Raw genomic sequence first — 25,502 nt, forward strand, 5'->3', positions numbered from 1 at the left:
TTCCTTATTTTCGTACACATTAAATGCGATTTTGTTTATACACCGATGGGAACGTGTTGTAACATTTTTATTGATAACTCGTTTTTTATAGTATTAGCTCAATAGATAGTCAAAAGTAGAGTAACTATAAAATAAAACAACCTTACGCACATTTAGCCTTCCTTTATTTAGTATCTAGTAACATATACATTATTTTTAATAACTTTTCTTCATTGATTTCAGTAGCTTTTCAATATTCGAAAGATCTTTCCACTGATTTTGAACTTCTTCATGGAGTTCATTCAAATATAAATAAGATTTTCAATTGGATTAAGATCTGGGCTTTGTGTACACCAGGTTATTATACATACTCCTTGAGAAGCGAACTATTCTTTAACTAACTAGATGTGTTTTCTGTACCTTTATCGTGATGGATGGTCTACCTTAAACTCAAGTTATCTTCGGAAAATAGAAGTGTACAATTCTTCAAAATGTCACGATCCATTACCTCGTCTATCTTAACCAGCCGGCCCATGCCAAACCCAGAAAACCATCCCCAAACCATAAAGCATCCTCCACCATTCTTCACGGTAGGTCTAGTGTACTTGGGATTACACCTTTCATTAATTAGACTTCTCACCCATGAAATGCCATCAGATATGAATAATTGAAACCGGCATTCTTTGCAGTTTTTCAACAATAGAAACCAGCTTCTTTTAGTCTTCATTTTATGGTACTCACCGATACACTGATTAATTTATTTCTTCATTTATGCGGGATGTATCAAGTATTTCTACTACTTTTCTACCACTTTTGGGAACTCTTTCCGGTGTATTCCTTCTGTTAAAATTGGAAATAGTCCTCGAAATGTTTAAATTTAAATCGGCTGCAATTTTACTATGCTGCTTAACTTCTCTACAGTTTGTCATTTATTTTTTATTGATAAATGAGTTATATAAAAATCTGTATATAAAGGGATGTATGAAATATTCAGACACTGAATACTTATAAAATTAATTTAAATTAAAAAAGAATCATTCTTTTAATAAAATGATTGTGTTTTTTAATTTGTTGCTCTACTTATGAGCGATAGTGTATGTAAAAATATGAGATATAACTATAACAGTTTCTTTTAGTCTTCATTTTATGGTACTCACCGACACACTGATTAATTTATTTCTTCATTTATGCAGGATGTATCAAGTATTTCTACCACTTTTCTACCACTTTTGAGAACTCTTTCCAATGTATTCCTTCTGTTAAAATTGGAAATAATCCTCGAAATGTTTAAATTTGTTTAAATTTAAATCGGCTGCAATTTTATTACGCTGCTTAACTTCTCTATAGTTTGTTATTTATTTTTTATTGATAAACGAGTTATATAAAAATCTATATATAAAGGGATGTATGAAATATTCAGACACTGAATAATTATAAAATTAATTTAAATTAAAAAAGAATCGTTCTTTTAATAAAATGATTGTGTTTTTTAATTTGTTGCTCTACTTATGGGTGATAGTGTATGTAAAAATATGAGATATAACTTAAGACATTAATTCTCAGTGTGGAGGGCGTTGGAATACCTTGAAAACATACAGACACAGATTTTTAATTTAATGAATATCAATTATGTAGTATTTTTTGCTGTGTACTGTAACAATTTAGTGGTACTTAGATTTTTTTAATTTTTTATTATAAAACATGTTAAACTAGACATCAGTCAGAAGATATATATATATAATATATATAAAATCATTTTTATAAGATGCATGGAATTCTTCTCTTCTATCTTTTGGGTTCCTTCTGACCAACTAAGCAGTGAAATAAAATGACCAAAATATATAAGAATATTTAATAATAATTTACCATATAAGTTCTCAGTGTGGTGCCTTTTAAAATACCTTGAAAAATGGATGCAGAAATAGCTTTTTTCATAAAAAGTGCAATTACCAAAAAAGTGTGTGTATGTGTCCATCTTAATTGGACAACACTGTACCTGTAAGAAATTTATATTTAAATATAATTTCATTTAATTTTAGTGGTTTTACCATTACGTTTATTTTTAGCACGTCTTTTACAAATAAAAAAATGAAGGACACGAAGAATTCTTGGGGTTTGCAGGAGAAACGCATAAAACCGAAACCGCAAAATACCAAAGTTGAGAGCAATTATCGATAATACACGCATTTTTTTCTGACACCCATAAAAGTGTTAATTACTCGGACGATAATGGTTTTTGCTGACAAGTCTTTTAATTAATAAAATAGACCCGCTTCGTTACGGTGCTAATTATATTTATGCAAATCGTGGGGCATTTAACAAGTGTGTTTCTATTTTCGTGTCTGCCTGAATTGCAACGTGATCCAAACAAAAGATCGAACGTTGGCAAATGCATAACGTAAATGCCGTGGTTCTTTTTATTAATATTCATACATGAATGTACAAAATGTAATGTTAATTCAGCCGCCGGCGTATACATATGTTTAAATTGCTGGGTTTTGTATTGCAATGCTTAAACATAATCATTATCGGTTAAAAAGTATCTGTTTCCTTGTAACCTGCTGTTTATTTCCATATATGTGATTGCTCATTTAATCAATAGGTGGACGAAGTGTGATAATTAGATTATAAGGCAACATAATCAACATTCACAAAAAATTGGGGCAAGTTGAAGACTCAACTGATCCCATTGTCAGATTTTGATTCTTAAATATGTAAAATCATGACTATAATTCGTATATTTGGACGTGAAATTTGTCATTTGAATAATAAAAAATTGTTAAATACGACAGGCAAAATTAAACAAAGCGAAAGTGCTAACATTTTTAGTGAAAACATGAATACATAATGATATGTTTAAATATAGAATTATATGTGCCTGACTATTTTAACTTTTGCCTATTGTCAAGGTCAGGAGAAATACATGAATTTATATGCTACGCATAAAGCTGTTCTTTGCTGTGTAGAAAATTATGTACATTTTTTAGAAATATAAGCACTCCTATGCATGACAGAGATTTTTCGGACATAATGACAGATAGTGTACGTCCAGATTGTTTTATTGCGTCTCGCCACAAAGAGTAATGAGTACCAACGAATAGAATAATGTCATTATAGTTCCAGGAAATTGTTTCTTGGAAATTTGCATCGAAAGATATCAACTGTGATGATTATTGAGTAGATATTACATCTAATTTCTTAAAGAGTATAATTGGCAGCGCGGTATTATTTTACAATTAGCCATGATTACTGTTGATTTTGTTATTGAGATGACATTTAAATCGTATTATTTTGTATTTTACATTGAATGTCAAGACATTCTTTTTTACGTTCTAAGTAAATCCAGTTACTTATATAGATTTATTTTCTTACGCAGCTACTTTCAATGTGTGAATTGTAGGTACATTTTTTATTTGAATTTTATGCAGTATATACAGTAGTGGACATTATTATAGCAACTTGTTAAAATATAAGTTCTATTTGAATTGGATGCCAATATCTATAATGTCTATTGTTTTTCTGTTATTGTGTCTGTTAATCTTAATTTTGTTTTTTAAAAATTGGTTACTTTTTTATTTTTCTATGGACAAAATTAAGGACGTTTTTACTTTCTGATCTTTCATTGTTCTCTATGAATTTAAATCAATTATTTACTAAAGGAATTTTGTCGAAGTAAGAAAAATTATAATTTAGCCGAGATAAATAAGAAGAGATGATTACTAATTTACTACTAAATAAATCAATAGTATCCAGAATTATTAAAATATTTAGAAGCCCTCGCCAAATTACTACTTCAAAAACTTGAAGGAAAATCGATAGCTAGATAATTTGAATATCTGAAAACAATCCAATCTTATCGTCAATTGAAATTAAAGCCAACCTAGAGGAAATGAGACTTGCTGAAATTAGCTCAATGTCTGTAAGAAAATGGTTAATCGATAGAGGTTCTTTTGACCCCAGAAATGCAAAAAAACTTTGATTTCTACTAAAAATGTGAAAGTCCAGTTTTGTCTCGTTTTATTAGAATTGGGTTAAACATGCCTTTTTTAATACTATTTGTTACAAAAGGCATATTTTATTTTAAAAATAAATCATAAACATTTGATTACTAAAATTATTAGTAGTACGAGTATATTTTTATTTGGTATAAACGCATTGGTATTTTTTTATTAACTGCATTTTTATGTGTGTTACTTTGGCAAAATTAGTACCATTGATAATTCGAAATTACACTGCAATTTGCCCGGCGTTAATTACGACTCTCTTAGATTTTTCGTTACGTAATTCATTAAAGTTTGGTTTTATTTCCTGATATTTATAAAAGTCATTAGGTGGAACGAGAAATTGCAATTTCACGTCATCATTTTCACCAAAATTAATTGATAAATGCAATCCATATGTGTATATGCAATTATAAATTGCATTGTGTATATGGCATTTTACTTATTTATTGTTATTTATAGCCGTCCGTTGTTTCAGCACCTCCATTTATATTTGCAATTTAAATCACAATTTACATTGTCATTACTGCCATTGATATATCTATAAAGCATGCAACGAAAGCTGCGCTTCGAAGAAAATCATCCTTTTGCAAATTTCCTCCTTTTTTCCCGAGGGCTCGACACGTTATTAAGACGTCTCCAGCCCCATGACTAAATTATTTCCTTGATCGACCGAAGATTTAAAAGTCCAACGTAATTGCCTGGCAGAATATTAATAACGAGCCGAACAATTTACCAACGCAAACGTTTTATAAATAAAATAGATCCGTGATAAGTAAGTCCTGGCGTATTTATTCGCCGTTCGGGCTCTACATCATGCCGCGTTTATTGCAGCCGATTCTTCCACGAATAGATATAGATACAAATAGGAATTTTAACTAGAGGCAATAAACCAATGGGCTGTCCGCAATACATCAATTTTGTTCTGCTGGTTGAATTTCATCATCGCTTTGAAGGATCATTCCATCGGAGACTTTAGAGCCATTCCAAAAGAATCGGTTGTCCCTCAGGATTGTGCTGAGGCGATAATGATAGGTTGTGAAACGTGACTTCAGCCGTTAACGTCCAATATTTGCTTACTAATAATGCTAAATTAATTAATTGCTAATAAATCATGCTAGGTAAAGGTCAAATTATTATGCAGTAGCTGCTAGCTGGTAAATGTATAATATGTGTGTTTACTTTTTTGTTAATTGTATGCTGCTAATAGGTTAATTGAATATTATTTCTTAATGAGTTAATTATAATGTGAATGTTTCGGTTGTTATATTACATTGTTTGATCACCAACAAAAAGTTTGGCATTTTGAAATATTTTGAATATAAAACAGAAGATTAACCATTGTATTCTAATCTTCGTTCTGGTCGTGATTGTATGTCACAAATGAAGACGTTATTTCTTTATTATAATGAATAGTTTTAAATACATACATATAAATAAATCTTCTGTTAATTTTATAATTTTAATAAGCATAAAAGTTACAAGGTCGTCGTCACAAAAAACTTATGTATTCTGCATATAAAATGAAAAAATGTAATTAATCCAGATATAAGCAAATAGGAAATACAGTCGAACTCGAAGAATATTTATTGATAAATAAACATTAGACACAGCCTCCGATAAGTCCGATGATACCTGTCTTATGCCCAAGTGGCATTCCCTGATGCTTACAATTCAAGAACCAATTGTCGATTAATTAGAATAATACCGGAATCTCCTACAATTTACTTGATGACAACATCCTAAAGTCTAAATGGAAGTACATTTTATTAAGGGTTTGTTGCAATTAAATGTTTTAAATACAACCCATACAATGGTAATGCTACTTTGAGTGAGGAAATCTATGTATGGACAAAGCTATTTTGAGATGATTTAATCATTGCATTTTTTGAAAATGAAAATAAAAATCATTTCATTAAACACAAATAACTGATTTTTTTACATTAACATTAACAGAATATAATACATAGTAACAATAATAATAATGATTATATATTATATATATATATATATATATATATATATATATATATATATATATATATATATATATATATATATATATATATATATATATATATATTACATATTTTATAGGTTTCAAAATGTTATTTTTAAACATGATTTTAGCAGTATCTTTAGTAATATCTAGCTTAAATTATACTTACGTGATAAATATACATTTATAACTTTCCATCTTATGTATTTTATTTAATAACTCGAAGTCTTGATCATTTGAATTTGTTTTGTGGCAAATCATGGCTCCAGTTATCGACTGTATTTAAAGTTATTCATATTTTATACCATTTATAGATTTATAATGTAACATTAGCTCCTGAGAAAGAATAATCATATTCCTCGTTACTTTAAAACAGAAATGGAAAAACATTGTTTCCAATACAAAAATGTACGTGGATGCATTGAACGGTCTCCCATAAATTATAGAATTCAATTACATGATAAATACACATTTATAACTTTCCATCTTATGTATTTTATTTAATAACTCGAAGTCTTAATCACTTGAATTTGTTTTGTGGCAAATCATGGTTCCAATTATCGACTGTATTTAAAGTTATTCATATTTTATACCATTTATAGATTTATAATGTAACAATAACTCCTGAATAAGAATAATCACATTCCTCGTTACTTTAAAACGGAAATGGAAAAACATTGTTTCCAATACAAAAATGTACGTTGATGGATTGAATGGTCTCCCATAAATTATAGAATTCAATTACATGATAAATACACATTTATAACTCTCTATTTATGTATTTTATTTAATAACTCGAAGTCTTGATCATTTGAATCTGTTTTGTGGCAAATTATGGTTCCAGTTATCGACTGTATTTAAAGTTATTCATATTTTATACCATTTATAGATTTATAATGTAACAATAGCTCCTGAGTAAGAATAATCATATTCCTCGTTACTTTAAAACAGAAATGGAAAAACATTGTTTCTGATACAAAAATGAACGTGGATGGATTGAATGGTCTCCCATAAATTACAGAATTCAATTACATGATAAATACACATTTATAACTTTCCATCTTATGTATTTTATTTAATAACTCGAAGTCTTGATCACTTGAATTTGTTTTGTGGCAAATTATGGTTCCAGTTATCGACTGTATTTAGAGTTATTCATATTTTATACCATTTATAGATTTATAATTTAACAATAGCTCCTGAGTAAGAATAATCATATTCCTCGTTACTTTAAAACAGAAATGGAAAAACATTGTTTCCAATACAAAAATGCACGTGGATGGATTGAATGGTCTCCCATAAATTACAGAATTCAATTACATGATAAATACACATTTATAACTTTCCATCTTATGTATTTTATTTAATAACTCGAAGTCTTGATCACTTGAATTTGTTTTGTGGCAAATCATGGTTCCAGTTATCGACTGTATTTAAAGTTATTCATATTTTATACCATTTATAGATTTATAATGTAACATTAGCTCCTGAGAAAGAATAATCATATTCCTCGTTACTTTAAAACAGAAATGGAAAAACATTGTTTCCAATACAAAAGTATACGTGGATGGATTGAATGGTCTCCCATAAATTACAGAATTCAATTACATGATAAATACACATTTATAACTTTCTATCTATGTATTTTATTTAATAACTCGAAGTCTTGATCACTTGAACTTGTTTTGTGGCAAATCATGATTCCAGTTATCGACTGTATTTAAAGTTATTCATATGTTATACCATTTATAGATTTATTATGTAACATTAGCTCCTGAGAAAGAATAATCATATTCCTCGTTACTTTAAAACAGAAATGGAAAAAGATTGTTTCCAATACAAAAGTATACGTGGATGGATTGAATGGTCTCCCATAAATTACAGAATTCAATTACATGATAAATACACATTTATAACTTTCTATCTATGTATTTTATTTAATAACTCGAAGTCTTGATCACTTGAACTTGTTTTGTGGCAAATCATGATTCCAGTTATCGACTGTATTTAAAGTTATTCATATTTTATACCATTTATAGATTTATTATGTAACATTAGCTCCTGAGAAAGAATAATCATATTCCTCGTTACTTTAAAACAGAAATGGAAAAAGATTGTTTCCAATACAAAAGTATACGTGGATGGATTGAATGGTCTTCCATAAATTACAGAATTCAATTACATGATAAATACACATTTATAACTTTCTATCTATGTATTTTATTTAATAACTCGAAGTCTTGATCACTTGAATTTGTTTTGTGGCAAATCATGGTTCCAGTTATCGACTGTATTTAGAGTTATTCATATTTTATACCATTTATAGATTTATAATTTAACAATAGCTCCTGAGTAAGAATAATCATATTCCTCGTTACTTTAAAACAGAAATGGAAAAACATTGTTTCCGATACAATAATGCACGTGGATGGATTGAATGGTCTCCCATAAATTATAGAATTCAATTATATTAAGTCAATGGATCTAGACAAAGGTAGCTGCTGTTGAAAATGTGTTAAACCCAAAATCGAACGTTGTTTTCACTTAATTACAGCACTTAACATAATTATTGAGGCAGCAGATAACAAAACAAGAACCAACTTTTGTTGAGGAAAAAAACAGTGGACTCGTTCCAGGAAAGAAGCTTCCACCATATAACAGTGCATAAAAATAAAAGCAAAACTTCATTTCCGCGTGTGTTCGCCCATAATTATCCAAGAAACCGTTTGTGGTCAAGGCCAGCAACCCATCAAAAACATGCAACAGATTTGCGAAGCAGAAGGCAGTCCGGAATTTACCAAATACGGTAACCACGTTAGACTAAAACGTGATCCCTTTCTGGTTCAGACAGAAAACAAGAACTCTTGACTTATTATTAATGAATTGGTATTTATTTTGTGAAGGATGGGAGGAGTACATAAAATTATGGGCATAAAATGAGCAAATCTTCTGTAGACTGCAATTATTGATTGTTGCTGAAGTATGTAGTACATAAAACTAATATTATTTTACCCTCAAGTCCTGGTAAGTGCTCTCATAAATAGCTCAATCTGGATCAGATTCATCGCATGCACCGCATTCTCGCTTGAAATACCTTGATACATGTCACATGTTGTCAGATAAATATAAATTCGTTCTACCACATTGAGTCGAAGAGTTTTTTAGTCCACATTATTAATTTACGACAAGCCATTAAGATCGACAATTAAAATGTAAAACAAGACTGACTTACATCGGTGACAGGTCAATAAATCTGATGTCGTGTTTTCGAATATTATTATGTTGTTTTACAACGCGTCATCAGTAATCTAAAATCGATGCTGCAAATTAAATAGGCATTCATTAACGTTTATTGAGAATTGTAATAAGGAAACCCGACCAAGCCAGTGATTAAGTAGAAATTGTATTTAAGTAACAATGCCCCCTGAGTATTGACAGGTTAAAAATCGCACCATTCCCAGACAATGATAAAATTAAATATAGCCAAAGCCGTTGTCGGATTCGACTAATGAACCAAAAACGCTCGACGGGGAACACAACTTCAATAGGATTGTGTATTCTACATACTAAATCACCACTCGTGAATTGTTTACCACCAACAATAACTATAAATTAGTATATAATTTAGCACCTACGTGCATTTTCCAGGACCATTGTCTGTTGCCGCTTTAAAGTAGTCCGTAAATACTAATTACAACGTAGTAAAATTGCCCGGTGCCGATATGAATATAAGGCCACAGCTTCCCACAAGGATTGAAATGGGAGGAACGGCTGAGATTGATACTCCAGGCACGATCGTGCTATTAAAATACAGTGGCGTGAATGATATATCGTAATATGTAGATATAATTGGCTATGAAAAATCGATGAGTTGTTGATAAGCTACTCGTGATATTACAGCTCATATTGGTTACAGCTGGTAACATTGGACGAGTCTTTAACAAGCAATTTAGGTTCTAAGTTGGGTATGGAGATTTATGAAAGCAAAGTTTTATCCCTCGTTGAAATTTTAATGCTGCTTTTGGAATTCAGAAAGTCCATGTCTTTAACCCTATTGTACCTCCTTCGAAATTAGCAGTCATTGTTCCTCTACTAAAACAGAGTCTATATAATTTTATATACTGACAATGTAATTGTTTTAGTATGAGATAATAACAACTGATCTTAAACAGTCACTTTCTATCTACATATTTTTAACACACTCGTTCGGGAAGTTGTAAAAGTGATCAGTTCTAGTAGTAAATTAATAAAGAGTTGTTAAAACAGGATTTTTATAAGATTTAAATGAATTTCTCTTTTGTCATTTCCTTCATTGAAACCATGCAAAGGCAAAATCCAATTCTTGTCGACTTGTTTAAGACAATCCTTCTTAACTCAATTACCACACGAGCGATTTTAATAATTATTTCGTTCTTGCTTCATTTCCCAACTATTTTTAGAGGCTCAACGTCAAGGTTTAAAGTTTTCATAATTAATAACAATTCTAGGCTGTATGGCAACTTCACAGTGCCGCAATCGATGATTGGCGTGATATTTTTGCCATTGGAGAGCTGCGCCAGCCCACGCGGGCCCGTTTCAAGTTACCGGTACGGCCATGAGCTGTAACGTTCCGTGATTGACGCCGAAACAATGATTTCTGACATCCGCACTTTATTACTCCCGTTTGCGGTCCCCGTTGGATGACTAACTCTCTCCCAACGGCGGAGGTCATAGGTTTGCTGCTTGTGTATCCTGAATTGAGCAAATTGTAATTATTACTTATTTTGATTTAAATAATAATAATTTATTCCACAAATGTAATAAAATTACATATAAATAACATAAATAGCAAGTAATTAATTATAGAAAAAATATATATACTTAAATTAAATTTATGAGTGAATATTTTTAGATTTAATTAATATGTACAAAACAAAATGTTGAAAATTCTTTACTTTTTGCATTAGTTATAAAAACATTACAACTTAATACATTATTAATAAATATTTTATTACTAATAATTCTCTTTTTTCTAACATATAAACATATATTGTTTTATGGTACTTAATCTACTCGTAATATTGTATATTTTTTAAGCCTAATCTTTTCAGATACAATTTTATGATTAAATGTAAAATGATGATGAGAAATTACAAAAAATAATTTAAGGGACACGAAATTATCTGATAATTGGTTAAATTGTAATTATTACTAATTTTTATTTAAATAACAATAATTTATTTCAAAAATATAATAAATTTGCCTAATAATAATATAAATAGAAAATAATTAATTATATTTAAATATATTCTATATTTAAATTTAATTTATTGTCGTCGTATTTTGTTAAAATTATGTTGCCTAAATATTTTTAGATATATTTAATATTATATGTACATAACAAAAATATTGAAAATACTTTATTTTTAAACTTATTTGTAAAAACAATACAATTTACACATTACCATATTTAATAAATATCTAATTGTTTTATTTAATTTACTGTTTAAACCTTTTTATCCATAACTCTGGGTTTTTATGTATTGTTGTTTTTTTAATTATAATTAAAATTTTTCATTCAACGAAAAATGATGTAAGGAAATGCATTAAGAAAAATTATTTAAAGGACATAAAATTATATGATAAATGAATAATATGTAATTATTACTTACTTTTGTTTAAATAACAATAATATATTCCACAAATGTAATATTAATTACATTAATTCTTCAATTTAATTAATTATTAATGTCTTAAACTGTTAAAATTAATGTCCAAATATTTTCAGATATTTTTTAAATTGTTTATAAAAATATTAGAATTTATACATTCTTTAAAAAGTGTTTACTTATTATTAATACTTCTCTTAATAATATGAAAACATGTATTGTTATATTTAATTTACTTTTAATATAATTTTAAAACTTTGCCTTTTTAGAAACAATTTTTTTGTAATTTCTATAAATAATTTAAAAGGCATGAATTTGTATAAATTATAATTACCACGTAATAGACATTAAAACTCCCTAATAAAGTTTATTTGGCATAGTTTAGTAATGCAAAAATTACTTTTTTTGAAACAATTTAAGGAACACGAAATTATCTGATAATTGGGTAAATTGTAATTATTACTAATTTTTATTTAAATAACAATTATTTATTTAAAAAATATAATAAATATGCTTAATAATAATATAAATAGAAAATAATTAATTATGTTTAAATATATTGTATACTTAAATTTAATTTATTATCGTCGTATTTTGTTAAAATTATGTTGCCTAAATATTTTTAGGACATAAAATTATATGATAAATTATATGATAAATGTATACTTACTTTTGTTTAAATAACAATAATATATTCCACAAATGTAATATTAATTACATTAATTCTTGAATTTAATTTATTATTAATGTCTTAAACTGTTAAAATTATTGTCCAATTATTTTCAGATATTTTTTAAATTATTTATAAAAATATTAGAATTTATACATTCTTTAAAAAGTGTTGACTTATTATTAATTCTTCTCTTGATGATATGAAAACATGTATTGTTATATTTAATTTACTTTTAATATAATTTTAAAACTTTGCCTTTTTAGAAACAATTTTTTTTGTAATTTCTATAAATAATTTAAAAGGCATGAATTTGTATAAATTATAATTACCACGAAATTATAATTTATTTAATTTATTTAAAACTCCCAAATAAAGTTTATTTGGCACAGTTTAGTGATGCAAAATTATTTTTTTTAAATAATTTGTTTACTATAATATTATAGAATCAGAATGTCACTACAGTTCAAGGAATTGATGACTCAAAAATAATAAAGTTATAATCTAAAATTATATTTTAACTGTCTTAATATAAACACTATAATTAATTGATCAACATAATCAGATTGGGCATTAAAGTTGCAGCTATAATATCAAATGACAAGTCTATTTATTACTATATCAATATTAATTAATTCATATCCCGTTGCTCTTTGCTACTGCCACAAAAATCACACTTCTACGAACATTTGCCAATTACAAGGTCATGGTTGGTGCACCAAACAACAAATTGGCATCCTAACTAATTCGGTCCTAATTATAGAAGCACCGTCTGAGGCTTAGTATTTGTTGTTTTTTTTTATTCGACATCAGCCTTAATTAATAACTGTTGAGGTCTCCGTCCAAGGACTGTCGCGAAAAATGTATATCATTAGGAACCTAAAAAGTCGTCAGGAACTGGGAAACAAAGCATCTGGTTCGAGGACAAACTCGCATACATGTGAAATTGCCTAGAACTCTTAACGTGCACCTCTGAACCGTAACGCGAACGATACGACAATTTTATTTCAATTTCATTATGTTTACTTTATACCGTCAATGCCAGGCGATTAATGACGGTGCAACAATTGGACGCGGCAGCATAGAAATGTGTCGAAACTAATTTCGGTACGAATGGTGAATTTGTGACGGTCTCATCGCCGAAACAATAACTTAGAACTCAGGTTTATGGCAACAAGTTGTGCCTAGATCAAATCACAATCGTTTGCAATTACGTTTCTACCTAGACAATTAATGAAACTAGGTAAGAGTTTTAAATTGTGCAATTACCCCGCCGATTTGAATAACGATTTGAATGGTAAAAAAGCGTGACATTGAAAGCTCCCAGTCATGAATGAATCGTACGGCAAATTAATTTATGTATATGTGTGTGTGTATTTATCTATCATAATTAATTGTCGTAATCTGATTTGAATGCAGCCAGTTTTGTGGCAAAACAGAATTAAAATCCAGTTACTCATCGTCGTTTACCACTCGGCTTTTGATTGATGATTTGTTATTGTTTTTATTGAAATAATCCACATCCTTAAAAAAATTAACTTGGCCAATGATAATGAAATGTTGTGTTCACACAACATAATTAAATTGTCATGGTTAGGATGCTATAAAACAATATAATAGGACATGTTTTAACTTTTAGATGCGCCACGGAGCACGCAATTAAATGCTTACGTTTACTCACACGTGTTTACGTGTTATCCCCTCGCTTCCAGCATCATTTATTTCGAAATAGCAATTTTTATGGGAAAATGGTGTACGTTAAATGCAATGCATTTAAACTAATTTAAATCCACGTACGCAAACGTAACGTGAAAATCATCTCGTTTTTGACGCATTCACCATGAATGAAAAAATAATTCAGTAATTAACAGTAAGTAACAAAATTTAGATTCCATGAAACCACCATCGTTAATCATCAGTTAAAAGTATAATAAAAAAAATATTTTTAATCAAAAATTATTATTTTCTACTTTCTTCTTCATTTGTGACACTTACACTTTAAACAAAGATTTTTGGGAAAAAATAACCCTTTAAATATTCTCAATCATTAAAGAGTTATTTATAAGTTTATTTTATTATTTTATATACTAACTACAATCGACAATTTTTGTTAAATTAATGAATTAATGAAATTATTTTTGCCATATGAATACAATATGTAACATGAAAATATTTATATATTTATTTTATTTAATGTACTTGTTATTCAATTAAAATATTTCGACCATATGATTTATTTTTTATATAATATTGTTTTAGACTATAATGATACATTTTATTAATATATAGTTTATTAAATATTATTTTTATTTTATTAAATGAAATTGTAAGATTATCTTGTCCATAAGAGTTATTATTCACAAATTAAATTATTTTCAAGTGTTATACAATTTTTAATTAATTTATGAAAACAGTAAATATCGATTTAATTGATGGTTTATTAATATTGTATTTATTTTATTAAATGAACTTATTTCTTCTTAGTGAGAATATTTTGGTCACAATAATTATTTTTCATAATTTTGTAAAGATTCCGAATTTTGATTTTATTATAGTTTATTATTATTACAATAGTTTTATTTTATTAAATGAACTTATTATTTATTCAGTGGAAATATTTTGATCATAATATTCATTTTCCATAATTTAAATGGTTTTTAATTGTTAATCAGTTTAGGAAAAAATATTGATATCTTATTAATATTATATATTTTTTTATCAAATCAATAATGATTTATTCTATCAAATGAACTTATTATTTATTTGGTAAAAATATTCTGAATGTAAGATTTATTTTTCATAATTTAAATGATTTTCAACTATTACATACATAATATTTAGTTAATTTAGATAAATATTCTGATTTTTGATTTATTTATTATTATTATTATTTATATTTTATTTAATGAACTAATTTATTCAATGGAAATATTTTAATCATAATAAATATTTTTAATAATTTCGAATGAATTTCAACTAATATTTCAACTAATATTAATAGTAATTAATTTAGAAAAAGGTTCTGAATTGTGATTCTATTCATAGTTCAATATTATTTTTATGTTATTAAACTTATTTATTCAGTGGAAATATTTTGATCATAATATGTATTTTTCATAATTTAAATGATTTTCAACATATTATTAAATTAATTCAGAAAAAGATTCTGAATTTTGATTTTATTGATAGTTTATTATTATTAATAATTTTATTTTATTAAATGATTTCTATTTAGGCAATAAAAATATTTTGATCATAATATTTAATTTTCATAATTTAAATGAACTCGTTTTTATTCGATTAGAATATTCTGATCATAAGATTTAATTTTCTTAAATTAAATAAATTTCAGTGGTTATAGCCAATAATTAATTTAGGTAAAGATTCTGAATTTTTATTTTATTAATTGTTTATTATTATTATTTTTATTTTATTAAATTAATTTATTTATTCAGTGGAAATATTTTGAACATAAAATTATTTTACATAAATTAAATGATTTTGAATTAAAGAACTTTTTATTTATTTAATTAGAATATTGTAATCATTAGCTTTAATTCTCATAATTTAAATGATTTTCATTTGTTATTCTCTTCATCAATTTAGAAAACGATATTGAATTTCGCTTTTATTAATAGTTTACTTATCATTTTTATTTTATCAAATAAACTTATTATTTATTCAATAAGAATATTCTGACCATAAAATTTATTTTTGTTAATTTAAATAAATCAACTGTTTAATTTTTATTTAGTTTGGAAAAAGATTTTATTTATTCATTAATATTATTTTATTTTATGAAATGAAATTGGGATATTTTTATCGAAACTTTTATTTTTCATAATTTAAATGATTAGATGATCAATTTTAGAAAATATATTTAATTTCTAATTTATTAATATTAATTTTTGATATTTTTTTACATAGACCATTTTAATTTTTATTAAATAAATTTATATTTAAACTAAAACTAAAAATTTTCATATATTTAAAATAAAAAAAATGTTTTCAACAAAATTTATTTTTCAACTTTTATAGCTCAGTAGTTAGTTTATTTTAATTTAAATATTTCTAAATTAGTAACAATACGTATATATTGAATTTTGAATTTATTAAATGCAGAATTCATTAGTTTGAAGTTACCTTGTGAATGCCGATTAATTTTTCATACGTAACTCAAACCATTGCAGAATATTATTTGTATCAATCGTGTGTTTATACATTCTTGAGGCAAAGTCACACGTGATTTATGAAATAATTAGCATAAATGCAATCGGATCGTGACATTATATTTGATTTAATAGTGTTTATAGTTACAAATTGCACTTTCTAGTGTTTGTAATTAATATGATTGTAAAGGTGTACACTTATTTGTATTGATTTGAATTCAATTGTGTATCGACGTCGAGTCACAATTCGCATCCCACACGGTTACCTCCTGTAACATTGGACGCAGATGCAGATATAATATTATTAATAACCACATTGAACGCAAATGCAGGATACGGATGGCGTTATTAATAACTGCATTGTGAGGATTTATTCACGACAATCGGAGGCGTGGGCCACTTCGACGAAATAATTTGTTCAAACGATAAAAACGATTAAAATTCATTTGCAATAAATCCGTCCGTTTCAAGCGTTAAGGTTGAGCTTCGACACCTGACAACTTTACAATTCAAGTATCAAGGTGGAGGTTGTGTTGCGAAGTAATCGAGAAATCTCGCATGCATTTATTCGTTGTTTCATAACGAAAATTTTGCAACCCATAGTAATAGTGGCACAGTAATTGAGAAAAAGCTTTCATTCATTCCGTTCCGAATTGGTACCCGGAATATGATTTTGCTGTTGGCTTAGAGAAACACGTTTTGCATCCCCGTACACGTGCTTACTTCCAACACGTGATCTCTCCAACAAAAGTAATTGTGTTTCGCACGCCTTTTATAGAACGCCAGTTCGAGTTAAGCCCACGGACGCTAATTATGTGAACGAGGTGAATGATATAATTAATAATTGTTTATTGCGGCTGGTTGCTTTGTTGAATTGCATTGAATGCTTGTATTAATTGCTTCGTCGTTCATTTTAGGAAACAGTAAACCGCCCCATCCTCACAGTCATGGACACTCGACAGTCAAAGACTTAGCCGGTTGCATATTAGGCGACGACAAAAATAAAGATGAGGGCGAACTGTGGAGTACTGTGGAAGCACAAACAGCATTCCTCGGACCAAACTTATGGGACAAGACTTACGAAACAGACCTTAAGGTAAAATTCACCCCATCAGTTATGTAATTGACATTAAAAGAAATGGAAATTTTAATGGGTTATCATTTTTTAGTACGTGGACTTAGACGAATTCCTTTCGGAAAATGGGGTCTCGATGGACGGACTGGGTTCACATGGAACCCTGGGTCCATTAGCCAGTTCCCATCCCACCGTACCTAAACGCGAAAGATCTCCAAGTCCGAGCGATTGCATGAGCCCGGACACCATCAATCCACCATCACCTGCCGATTCTAGTAAGTTCCTTCAGCGATTAATTTTTATTTTAATTTTTTGGTAGGCAGTTTTAAAAGTATATTTTGTATTTGTTGTTTATTTTATGATTTTTTAACCAAAACCAATATTATTATCCATTACGACTTTTAAATTTATATTAAAAGAGTATTTTAAATAAAAATAAAGAAAAATTAAGTATTTTGTAATTAATTAGAGTTTAATTAAGGGAACCGGTCTTGGATTGTTATTTATCAGCTTACTGTGCATCTGGAAGACTCATTTTAAGATTATTGGGACTTGTCCACTTCTAAATATAACATTTTTTACAATTTGGGGTGAAATGGCCAGAAAGAGCATATCCTAGAGCATATTTATCTTCCCGACTTCTATCCAAAAACAGAAAAACCAACGACATTAGGCAACCACATGTTTAGGGAAGGAGTGAAACGAAATCCATGTCAAATAATCGAAGAATTGTGAAACATCCTTAATTAATTTTGGTCGACCATCAAGAAACATTTACAACAAATTGGAAAATTAAATAGAGCGGGTGTTTGGGTTCCCTGTAACCTGTCCAAAGAGGACAAAGACAACCAATCTGTCACATGCAATGAATTGCTTCAACTGAACCATACAGAACCGTTTTTTGTTCACTGAAGACGAAAGTTCTATATGTTACTCCAAAATGCATAAAACAGAGGCTCTCTCCAAATGAATCACCACGAAGTACTGAGAAACTGGGTTTACATCCCAAAAAGGCGATTCTGTGTGTTTGGTGGAGTATTTTCAGAATCGTTCACTTTGAAGTGCAAGATCACACTGTGCAAGACAAACATTGCAAAAAATTAATGAGGTGGGAGGTACTGCCTCACCACGTATTCACCCGATATTGCTCTCTCGGATTTCCATTTATTCCGATACCTATAATATTTTCTTAGTGGCAAAACATTTGAAAATTTGGTTAATATCCAATGCCATCTCGATAAATTTTACTTAAAAGCCAATTGATTTTTATCTAAACTTAACTTTCCGGTTCCCCTTATATTAAAATGTTTCAGGGTTTTTAAACTATTTTTTATTTCCACTAAATATAATAAAAAATATTATACAAACATTTATTAACCAATCAGTAAATGTCGTCTTTTATGTATTCTATTAAGTTCCAATTTATGCTTCGTAATTACAGCTAAATTATTTATCTTGCAGCTTATAGAATATACATAACTATATTGAATAAAAATAAATTGATAAATATTTCACTGATAATATTTATAATCATTTTATTCAATGTGTGTTAAATTTATATAAGGTGATTTCTTTAACCTGAAATTTTCAAATATTTTGAGTTATAAATACTACAAAAAACTATCCAGAATAAACATTCTTATTAGGTTAACATATATAAATGCTAAAATATCCTTCTCTCCGCCCTAGAGGCGGAGTTTGTCTGACACATGTTTTTATTACAGATTAAAGAAATCTCCATTTTGTAAAAATATTGTCAATTATATTTTTGTTAATTAAACAAATCAAATTATGTTTATTATATTTTTAATTTTGATACTCTTTTAATATGTTTTGTTAATTTTAATTATTTTGACACAATAATACTATTCAATTTTACTCAATAATATAAACTGCAAACCAAAATTAGTTAACGTAATTGTATTAAGCAATAATAAGGATATGTAAACTGAACCAAAGTACCAGTACCATCTTTGGTTCAGCTTATATAATAAGCCTTACTAAACTTCAGAAAAACAAAGATATTTTACACATTCACCAGTTTTATTTATTTCCAGTTTTCATCAGCAGTTCATTTTACAAGCTGTATGTATCTTTTAATTTTCTCATTTAGTTTACACGCTTTTCCAATTTCCTTCGAATGAAATCACGTGGATCATTTTCAAGACAATAGAATGTTGTTTGATGTTGAAACGAACGCAACCGCATGTTTTTCTAATTAAAAACAAAAAGTGTGCAGGTCTGCTCCAAATTAATAATCGAATTGCTGATGAAACACATGCAGTTGCAAACACAAAGACACAGTGAAACAGTTCAATACTCTGATGGTGAATGCTGGACCTTACTAGAACGATGTTGATCAAAAGAGAAGTCGAAATTTAGTAAGGCATAACTGCGCAGACTACTGAACAGTGTGCACACGATTCTAATGTCTAAAATACAGTTTTTTCTGAAGCGTTATCAATGGCTTCGAGTTGTCGCGACTTCGATCCACGGACAAGGGCATTTTCAGATGAGGATCTCAAGCCGCAGCCCATCATCAAGAAGTCGAGGAAGCAGTTCGTTCCCGACGACCTCAAGGACGACAAGTACTGGGCTAGACGCAGAAAGAACAACCTGGCGGCGAAGAGGTCGAGGGACGCCCGCCGCATGAAGGAGAACCAAATCGCCCTCAGGGCTGGCTACCTTGAAAAGGAGGTAAGTCATCCCTCAACATTGTCAATATATCCACAAACTAGTTATAGTATCATGAACACCTATGCTTATACTTTTCATGTTTCAGAATTTGGGACTTCGCCAAGAACTGGAACGACTGAAAAAAGAGAACCTTATGTTACAAAACAAATTGGCGAAATACGAAGATGTTTAAAATTCACTGAAGACCCGCTACCTATTATGAAAGAAACATTTCACACATAACAGCCGATCATAATTCAATCACTCATCCGACTCGAAAACTTTATTCAGTGAATAAGTGTTCCTTCAAAAAGGCAACCAAACATTTGTATATATAAACATACACATTTTAAAGTAGTCATCATGTAGTGTTAAGTTTATTACTTTAGTAGAGAAAACAATTAAAAAAGCATAATTATTTTTTGGATCACTTTGGTCAGAAATAATTTAGTCTTGTGTAATTAAAAATTACCATTTAGATTTAATTTATTTCGTTAATAATTGTAATATATTGTATAAATATAATTAGAACAAATTTTTGTGATATTAATTTCATACGGTCTAAAACCATTAGATTAGTTTATTCTACGGTTCTACTTTCGATTGTTATTTTCAGTTGACTCATTATCATGTGTATTATGTATTGATCTTCCTAGACGTTCTATATTAGAATTTGCCAATACTTGCTTCATATCCACGATTTTTCATCTAAATCATTTCTGACCACTACGTGTTTTTTTTTTCAAAATATTACTGCCTAAATCAAATTTTCGTAGGCAGCAGACCTCTGTTATATTTGTAGACTAATTGTTGATTGTTTTTATGTTTATATAGTTTATTTTTTGGTTGAAGTTAATTTAGTGGTACTCTTTAAGCGACATAGTAAATTCGTAGTGTGCTCACAAAAATTTACAGGGATAGAAATTGTTAAAGCACTTTAGAGCGGTGCTTTATAGGACAATGTGCTACACTAATTTAATAAATTATTACCGATGATATTTTGGTTTTTCGTTTATTGACTTATAAGGTTTTGTGTCAGTTTCGTATAATTTTGATATTTTCACTATTGGGATTTCAAGAGTACTATTTACTTAGGCGTCTGTAGTTAATAGTACGTTTAAATGTTTTACATTGGACTTAGACTTATTGGAGGAACTTCTTAGGGCTGCTATCAGCATTTTTAAACCATAGAAATTACAGTTAACGATTTCAATATTGTGGTAGACAAAGAATTTTACTTAATGAATGCTGTGTTCATGAAAAATGTGATTCTTTTTTCTACTCTTGTTTTAAAAAAAATTATATAAAAGCGTTGTTAAATTTAAAAATTACACACAGATAAAAGAGAAATGTATAGTGAAAATATGAAAAAGTCTAAAAAAAAGAAATAATTTCAAAAATATTGAGGTTGATAATAACGGTTGTCATGAGTGCTATCTTAAAGTGATGTGATCAATGTTAAGAAAATATACAATGTTACCATAATATTAAGAAAATATAACCATAAAAATGACTGCAGTTGAACATTTCATAGTTCTTCTTTACCCTTTAAGAACTGCCTTAGTGGCATGCCTTATAAATTTAAATTTTTAACTTTTATATTTGTTGGAAAAAAATGCTTCCACTGCAGTGGACTTTTATAACTGAACTGATATGCGAAAACTTATTTTTCAGTAAGAAAAAAATGTTTATATGTATTTACAAAATGTTACTGTTAAATGTATACTACATTATATTTATTTATATAATTTGACTTTACAATTGTACACTTAATGGCCTCAATGTTTACTATTTTGAATAAAAATGTTGTTGTAAATTTTATAGACTATGCAGCTTCTTTTGCAAAAACCAGTACAATGTAAGTAACTAACGTAGTTGGAACAGTGTTCAAAACATAGTCAAGTACAATTACAAATGGTTAAAAAACTGTAATTGCTATGTGAGCATTAAATGATGTAAAGTTTACCCGTGTTTTATTTCAATTTCAAATTGACAAAATTCCAAGCTGAAACAGAATACATACACAATCAATTATCATAAAAAATATTGGGTTCGTGTCTACTTTAAATGACACAATGTAATTCTGATTGAATAAATTATTCCAGGTTTATTTTTATTCAATATTAATTTGAAAGATACGTTCAAAATCAATTTCAATCAATTTCTTTCTTTCTTAAGTCAATCAATTATCATAAAAATATTTAAATTTGTATCTACTTTACATGATACATACAATTTTAAATTAATAAATTGTCCCAAGATATTAACTTAAAGATGTTGAAAATCCATTCATTAATATATTAATTTTTTACTAAATTCAAAATATTTTCATGTTAAATTTACTTCAATAATTCAATATTGAGAGTCATATAATCTTTTAAAAGACAGTTGTGTTTTTGGTACAGTATAGAACCAGAGAGTCTATGCTTTATCTAGTTTTCAAAAAATGTTAATTTTCATAGCAAATAGGACAACAAAAAGAAGTCAACCCCATCATTTTCATCTCGTCGTTATATCATTATGGAGAAGTATTTATTATATTAAATTGTAGGTATGTATTTTAGAATAATATATACCAAATTTAAGGATGATTGAAACAAAAAATATTTAGATTCTCTTTATTATTTATTAAGTCCTACCTGCTGCTAAATTTAAACTACCGCAGAAAAATTATCGTATTAAAGATAATTAGAATAAATCCAAATTTAAATTATATAATAATTAAATTGTGTTTAATAATTTATAAATATAATAATAAAGAAAAATGTCACCCTTTTGGACCCATAACCAAAACCAACACAGTAATTTTACACTGTAAAAGCAACAGATATTTCAGTAAATTAAATAAGATATAATTTCAAGCTCTTTATTTTTCAACATTTTGAACAATTTGTAAAAAAATAAATAATAAAACTTCACACAAAATACTTAATTCGTTTTAAAAAATTATCTGTAATGATATTTTAGTCAATGATGTGCTTCAACATATTCTAATGAAAAGACATTTCATTATTTTACTACAAATTTCTCTTGCAGACTGTTCCTTACTTTTCACTGCAATGTAAACTTGACATAAAACAAACAAAAATTTATCAAATAAATTTAAAAGCATTGCGACCACGAAGTATCCTGTAATTTATTTATGCCACATCCCAAGAGATTGTTTGTTCCCTTTTTAGAGAGGTATCTCTGAAAATATAATATCCTCTGTAAAGGTAAACAAAAAACAACAAACAAAGACCAACATCTCTTTGGTCCAACGAACTATACATAAAGAAACACACAAAAGATATAATGGCTTTTGGCTCGTCCAACCGGTGATCGATTGGAGTGCATTTAATCCCCAAACACAAAAACCGGGTTCATCAACCCCATACTCCAACATGTGCCACTTTCTAGGTCATACGAACGCACGTATTTACGCGAGGTCTTCCATCACGAAAACAAGCCGGTCCCCGATGCGTTTCGCGTGCAGACAACGGCGTGTGGAGTAAATTTCGGTGAATCATCCCGCCGTACGCGGGTTCAAAAGTTTCCCCCCCGATATCGATCGTCCGTTCGTTTGCATGCAACGAGGAGGGGTTGGATGTGGCCATGCTGTTGCTCTCCGATCGGCGCGCCCTCCCTAACCCCAACGGAAACAATGCTGCAACGTGAACTCGCGGTCATAACACGGACTGTCTGCCGGTTCGCGTACTCGCGAAATTCGATGGTTCACCACGTCGTGTTGTGACCAGTGATTCGATTTGGTGTCGCACCGGACCGTCGACATGATACCCTTCACCACGTGCATGGTTTTCAGGCGCAGCCAACGGTGGACGCCGGTCGTAAAAGTCCAACTGCAGTCTGAAAAGGTTTGTTTACTTGCGGCTTTCAGGTTGGATTTCGTATTTGGTGACTGGAGTTGCGGTGTTTTATGACGGGGATTTACGTTGGGGTGGGTTGTTTTCAAATGGGGGGTCGGTGTTGCGGCAAATACTGACTTGGATTTACGATGCGGCTACCTGTTGGTGTTCTATTTATCTTTGTCATCTGGTGACACTGTTCAAATTCAAATTTTGAAGACATAACCTAATAATATTTTATGATATGTAAAAAGAAAATTTATGATTATTTTAAACCCAATATTCAAATAAACATTAAAATAAGTCAGTAAAGTGATAATAAATATTATATGTAATAATATATTATATTATATGTATATATACAATTATTTTAATAATTTATTAATTTAATAATATTAAATATTATTTTTTTATAAATAATCTCTTTCAAAAGGTATTTTACAAGTGATCCAAGAGGTGATATTATTATGAAACCTTTTACTGTGAAGTGTAAAAATTAATTTCAGACTTCTCATTTAAAATATAACAGGAATAAATCTTGATTGTAACAAAAGATATTTAGATTCTCTTTATTATTTATAAGTCCCACCTGCTGCTAAATTTAAACCACAAATTTTAGGAACACAGAAAAATTGTCGTATTAAAGATAATTGGATAATGAATGAATTTTAATGCCAAATTTAAATTATATAATAATTAAATTGTGTTTAATAATTTATAAATATATTAATAAAGTAAAATTTGTAGTAGTGTGTAATATTTTTTGTAATTTGGGCAATTTTAATGCCAGATTTAAATTATATAATAATTAAATAGTGTTTAATAATTTATAAATATAATAATAAAGTAAAATGGATAGTATGTACTATTTCAAAAGGTATTTTACAAGTGATCCAAGAGGTTACTTTTACAACTAACTTTTCTTGAACTATTAGATATTATTAGGAAAAACATGAAACCTTTTACTGTGAAGTGTAAAAATTAATTTCAGACTTCTCATTTAAAATATAGCAGGAATAAATCTTGATTGTAACAAAAAATATTTAGATTCTCTTTATTATTTATCAAGTCCTACCTGCAGCAAAATATAAACCACCAATTTTAGGAAGACAGAGAAATTGTCGTATTAAAGATAATTAGGATAAAGAATGAATTTTAATGCCAAATTTAAAATATATAATAATTAAATTATGTTTAATAATTTATAAACATATTAATAAAGTAAAATGTGTAATATTATGTAATATTTTTTTTAATTTGGACAATTTTAATGTCAGGTTTAAATTATGTAATAATTAATAGTGTTTAATAATTTATAAATATAAGTGCAAGTGATCCAAGGGGTTATTTTTAAAACTAACTTTTTTTGAATTATTAGATATTATTAGGAAAAATATGAAACCTTTTACTGTGAAGTGTGAAAATTAATTTCAGACTTTA

At 28.3% G+C, this 25,502-nt stretch overlaps 2 protein-coding genes across 5 annotated transcripts in view; both read left to right on the top strand.

Annotated features, from left to right (window-relative positions):
* The window catches only part of LOC109594610 (hepatic leukemia factor), a 111,633-nt gene extending 89,451 nt beyond the window's left edge, over positions 1–22,182 (top strand). For 2 of the 4 annotated variants that reach the window (XM_020009836.2, XM_020009833.2), the window contains exons 2-5: positions 17,384–17,562; positions 17,636–17,816; positions 19,985–20,238; positions 20,324–22,182. In XM_020009836.2, the coding sequence (XP_019865395.1) occupies positions 17,384–17,562; positions 17,636–17,816; positions 19,985–20,238; positions 20,324–20,410 (701 nt within the window). In that variant the 3' untranslated portion in view covers positions 20,411–22,182. The remainder of the gene's footprint in view (positions 1–17,383; positions 17,563–17,635; positions 17,817–19,984; positions 20,239–20,323) is intronic. The other 2 variants (XM_020009834.2, XM_020009835.2) reach the window with 2 other exon arrangements.
* A 941-nt stretch (positions 22,183–23,123) lies between these two features.
* The window catches only part of LOC109594608 (cAMP-specific 3',5'-cyclic phosphodiesterase 4A), a 142,458-nt gene continuing 140,079 nt past the window's right edge, over positions 23,124–25,502 (top strand). The window contains exon 1 of the mRNA XM_020009826.2: positions 23,124–24,071. Coding sequence (XP_019865385.2) covers positions 23,988–24,071 — 84 coding nt within the window. The 5' untranslated portion in view covers positions 23,124–23,987. The remainder of the gene's footprint in view (positions 24,072–25,502) is intronic.

Source organism: Aethina tumida, chromosome 2 (assembly GCF_024364675.1).
Source record: "Aethina tumida isolate Nest 87 chromosome 2, icAetTumi1.1, whole genome shotgun sequence".
Taxonomy (NCBI): domain Eukaryota; kingdom Metazoa; phylum Arthropoda; class Insecta; order Coleoptera; family Nitidulidae; genus Aethina; species Aethina tumida.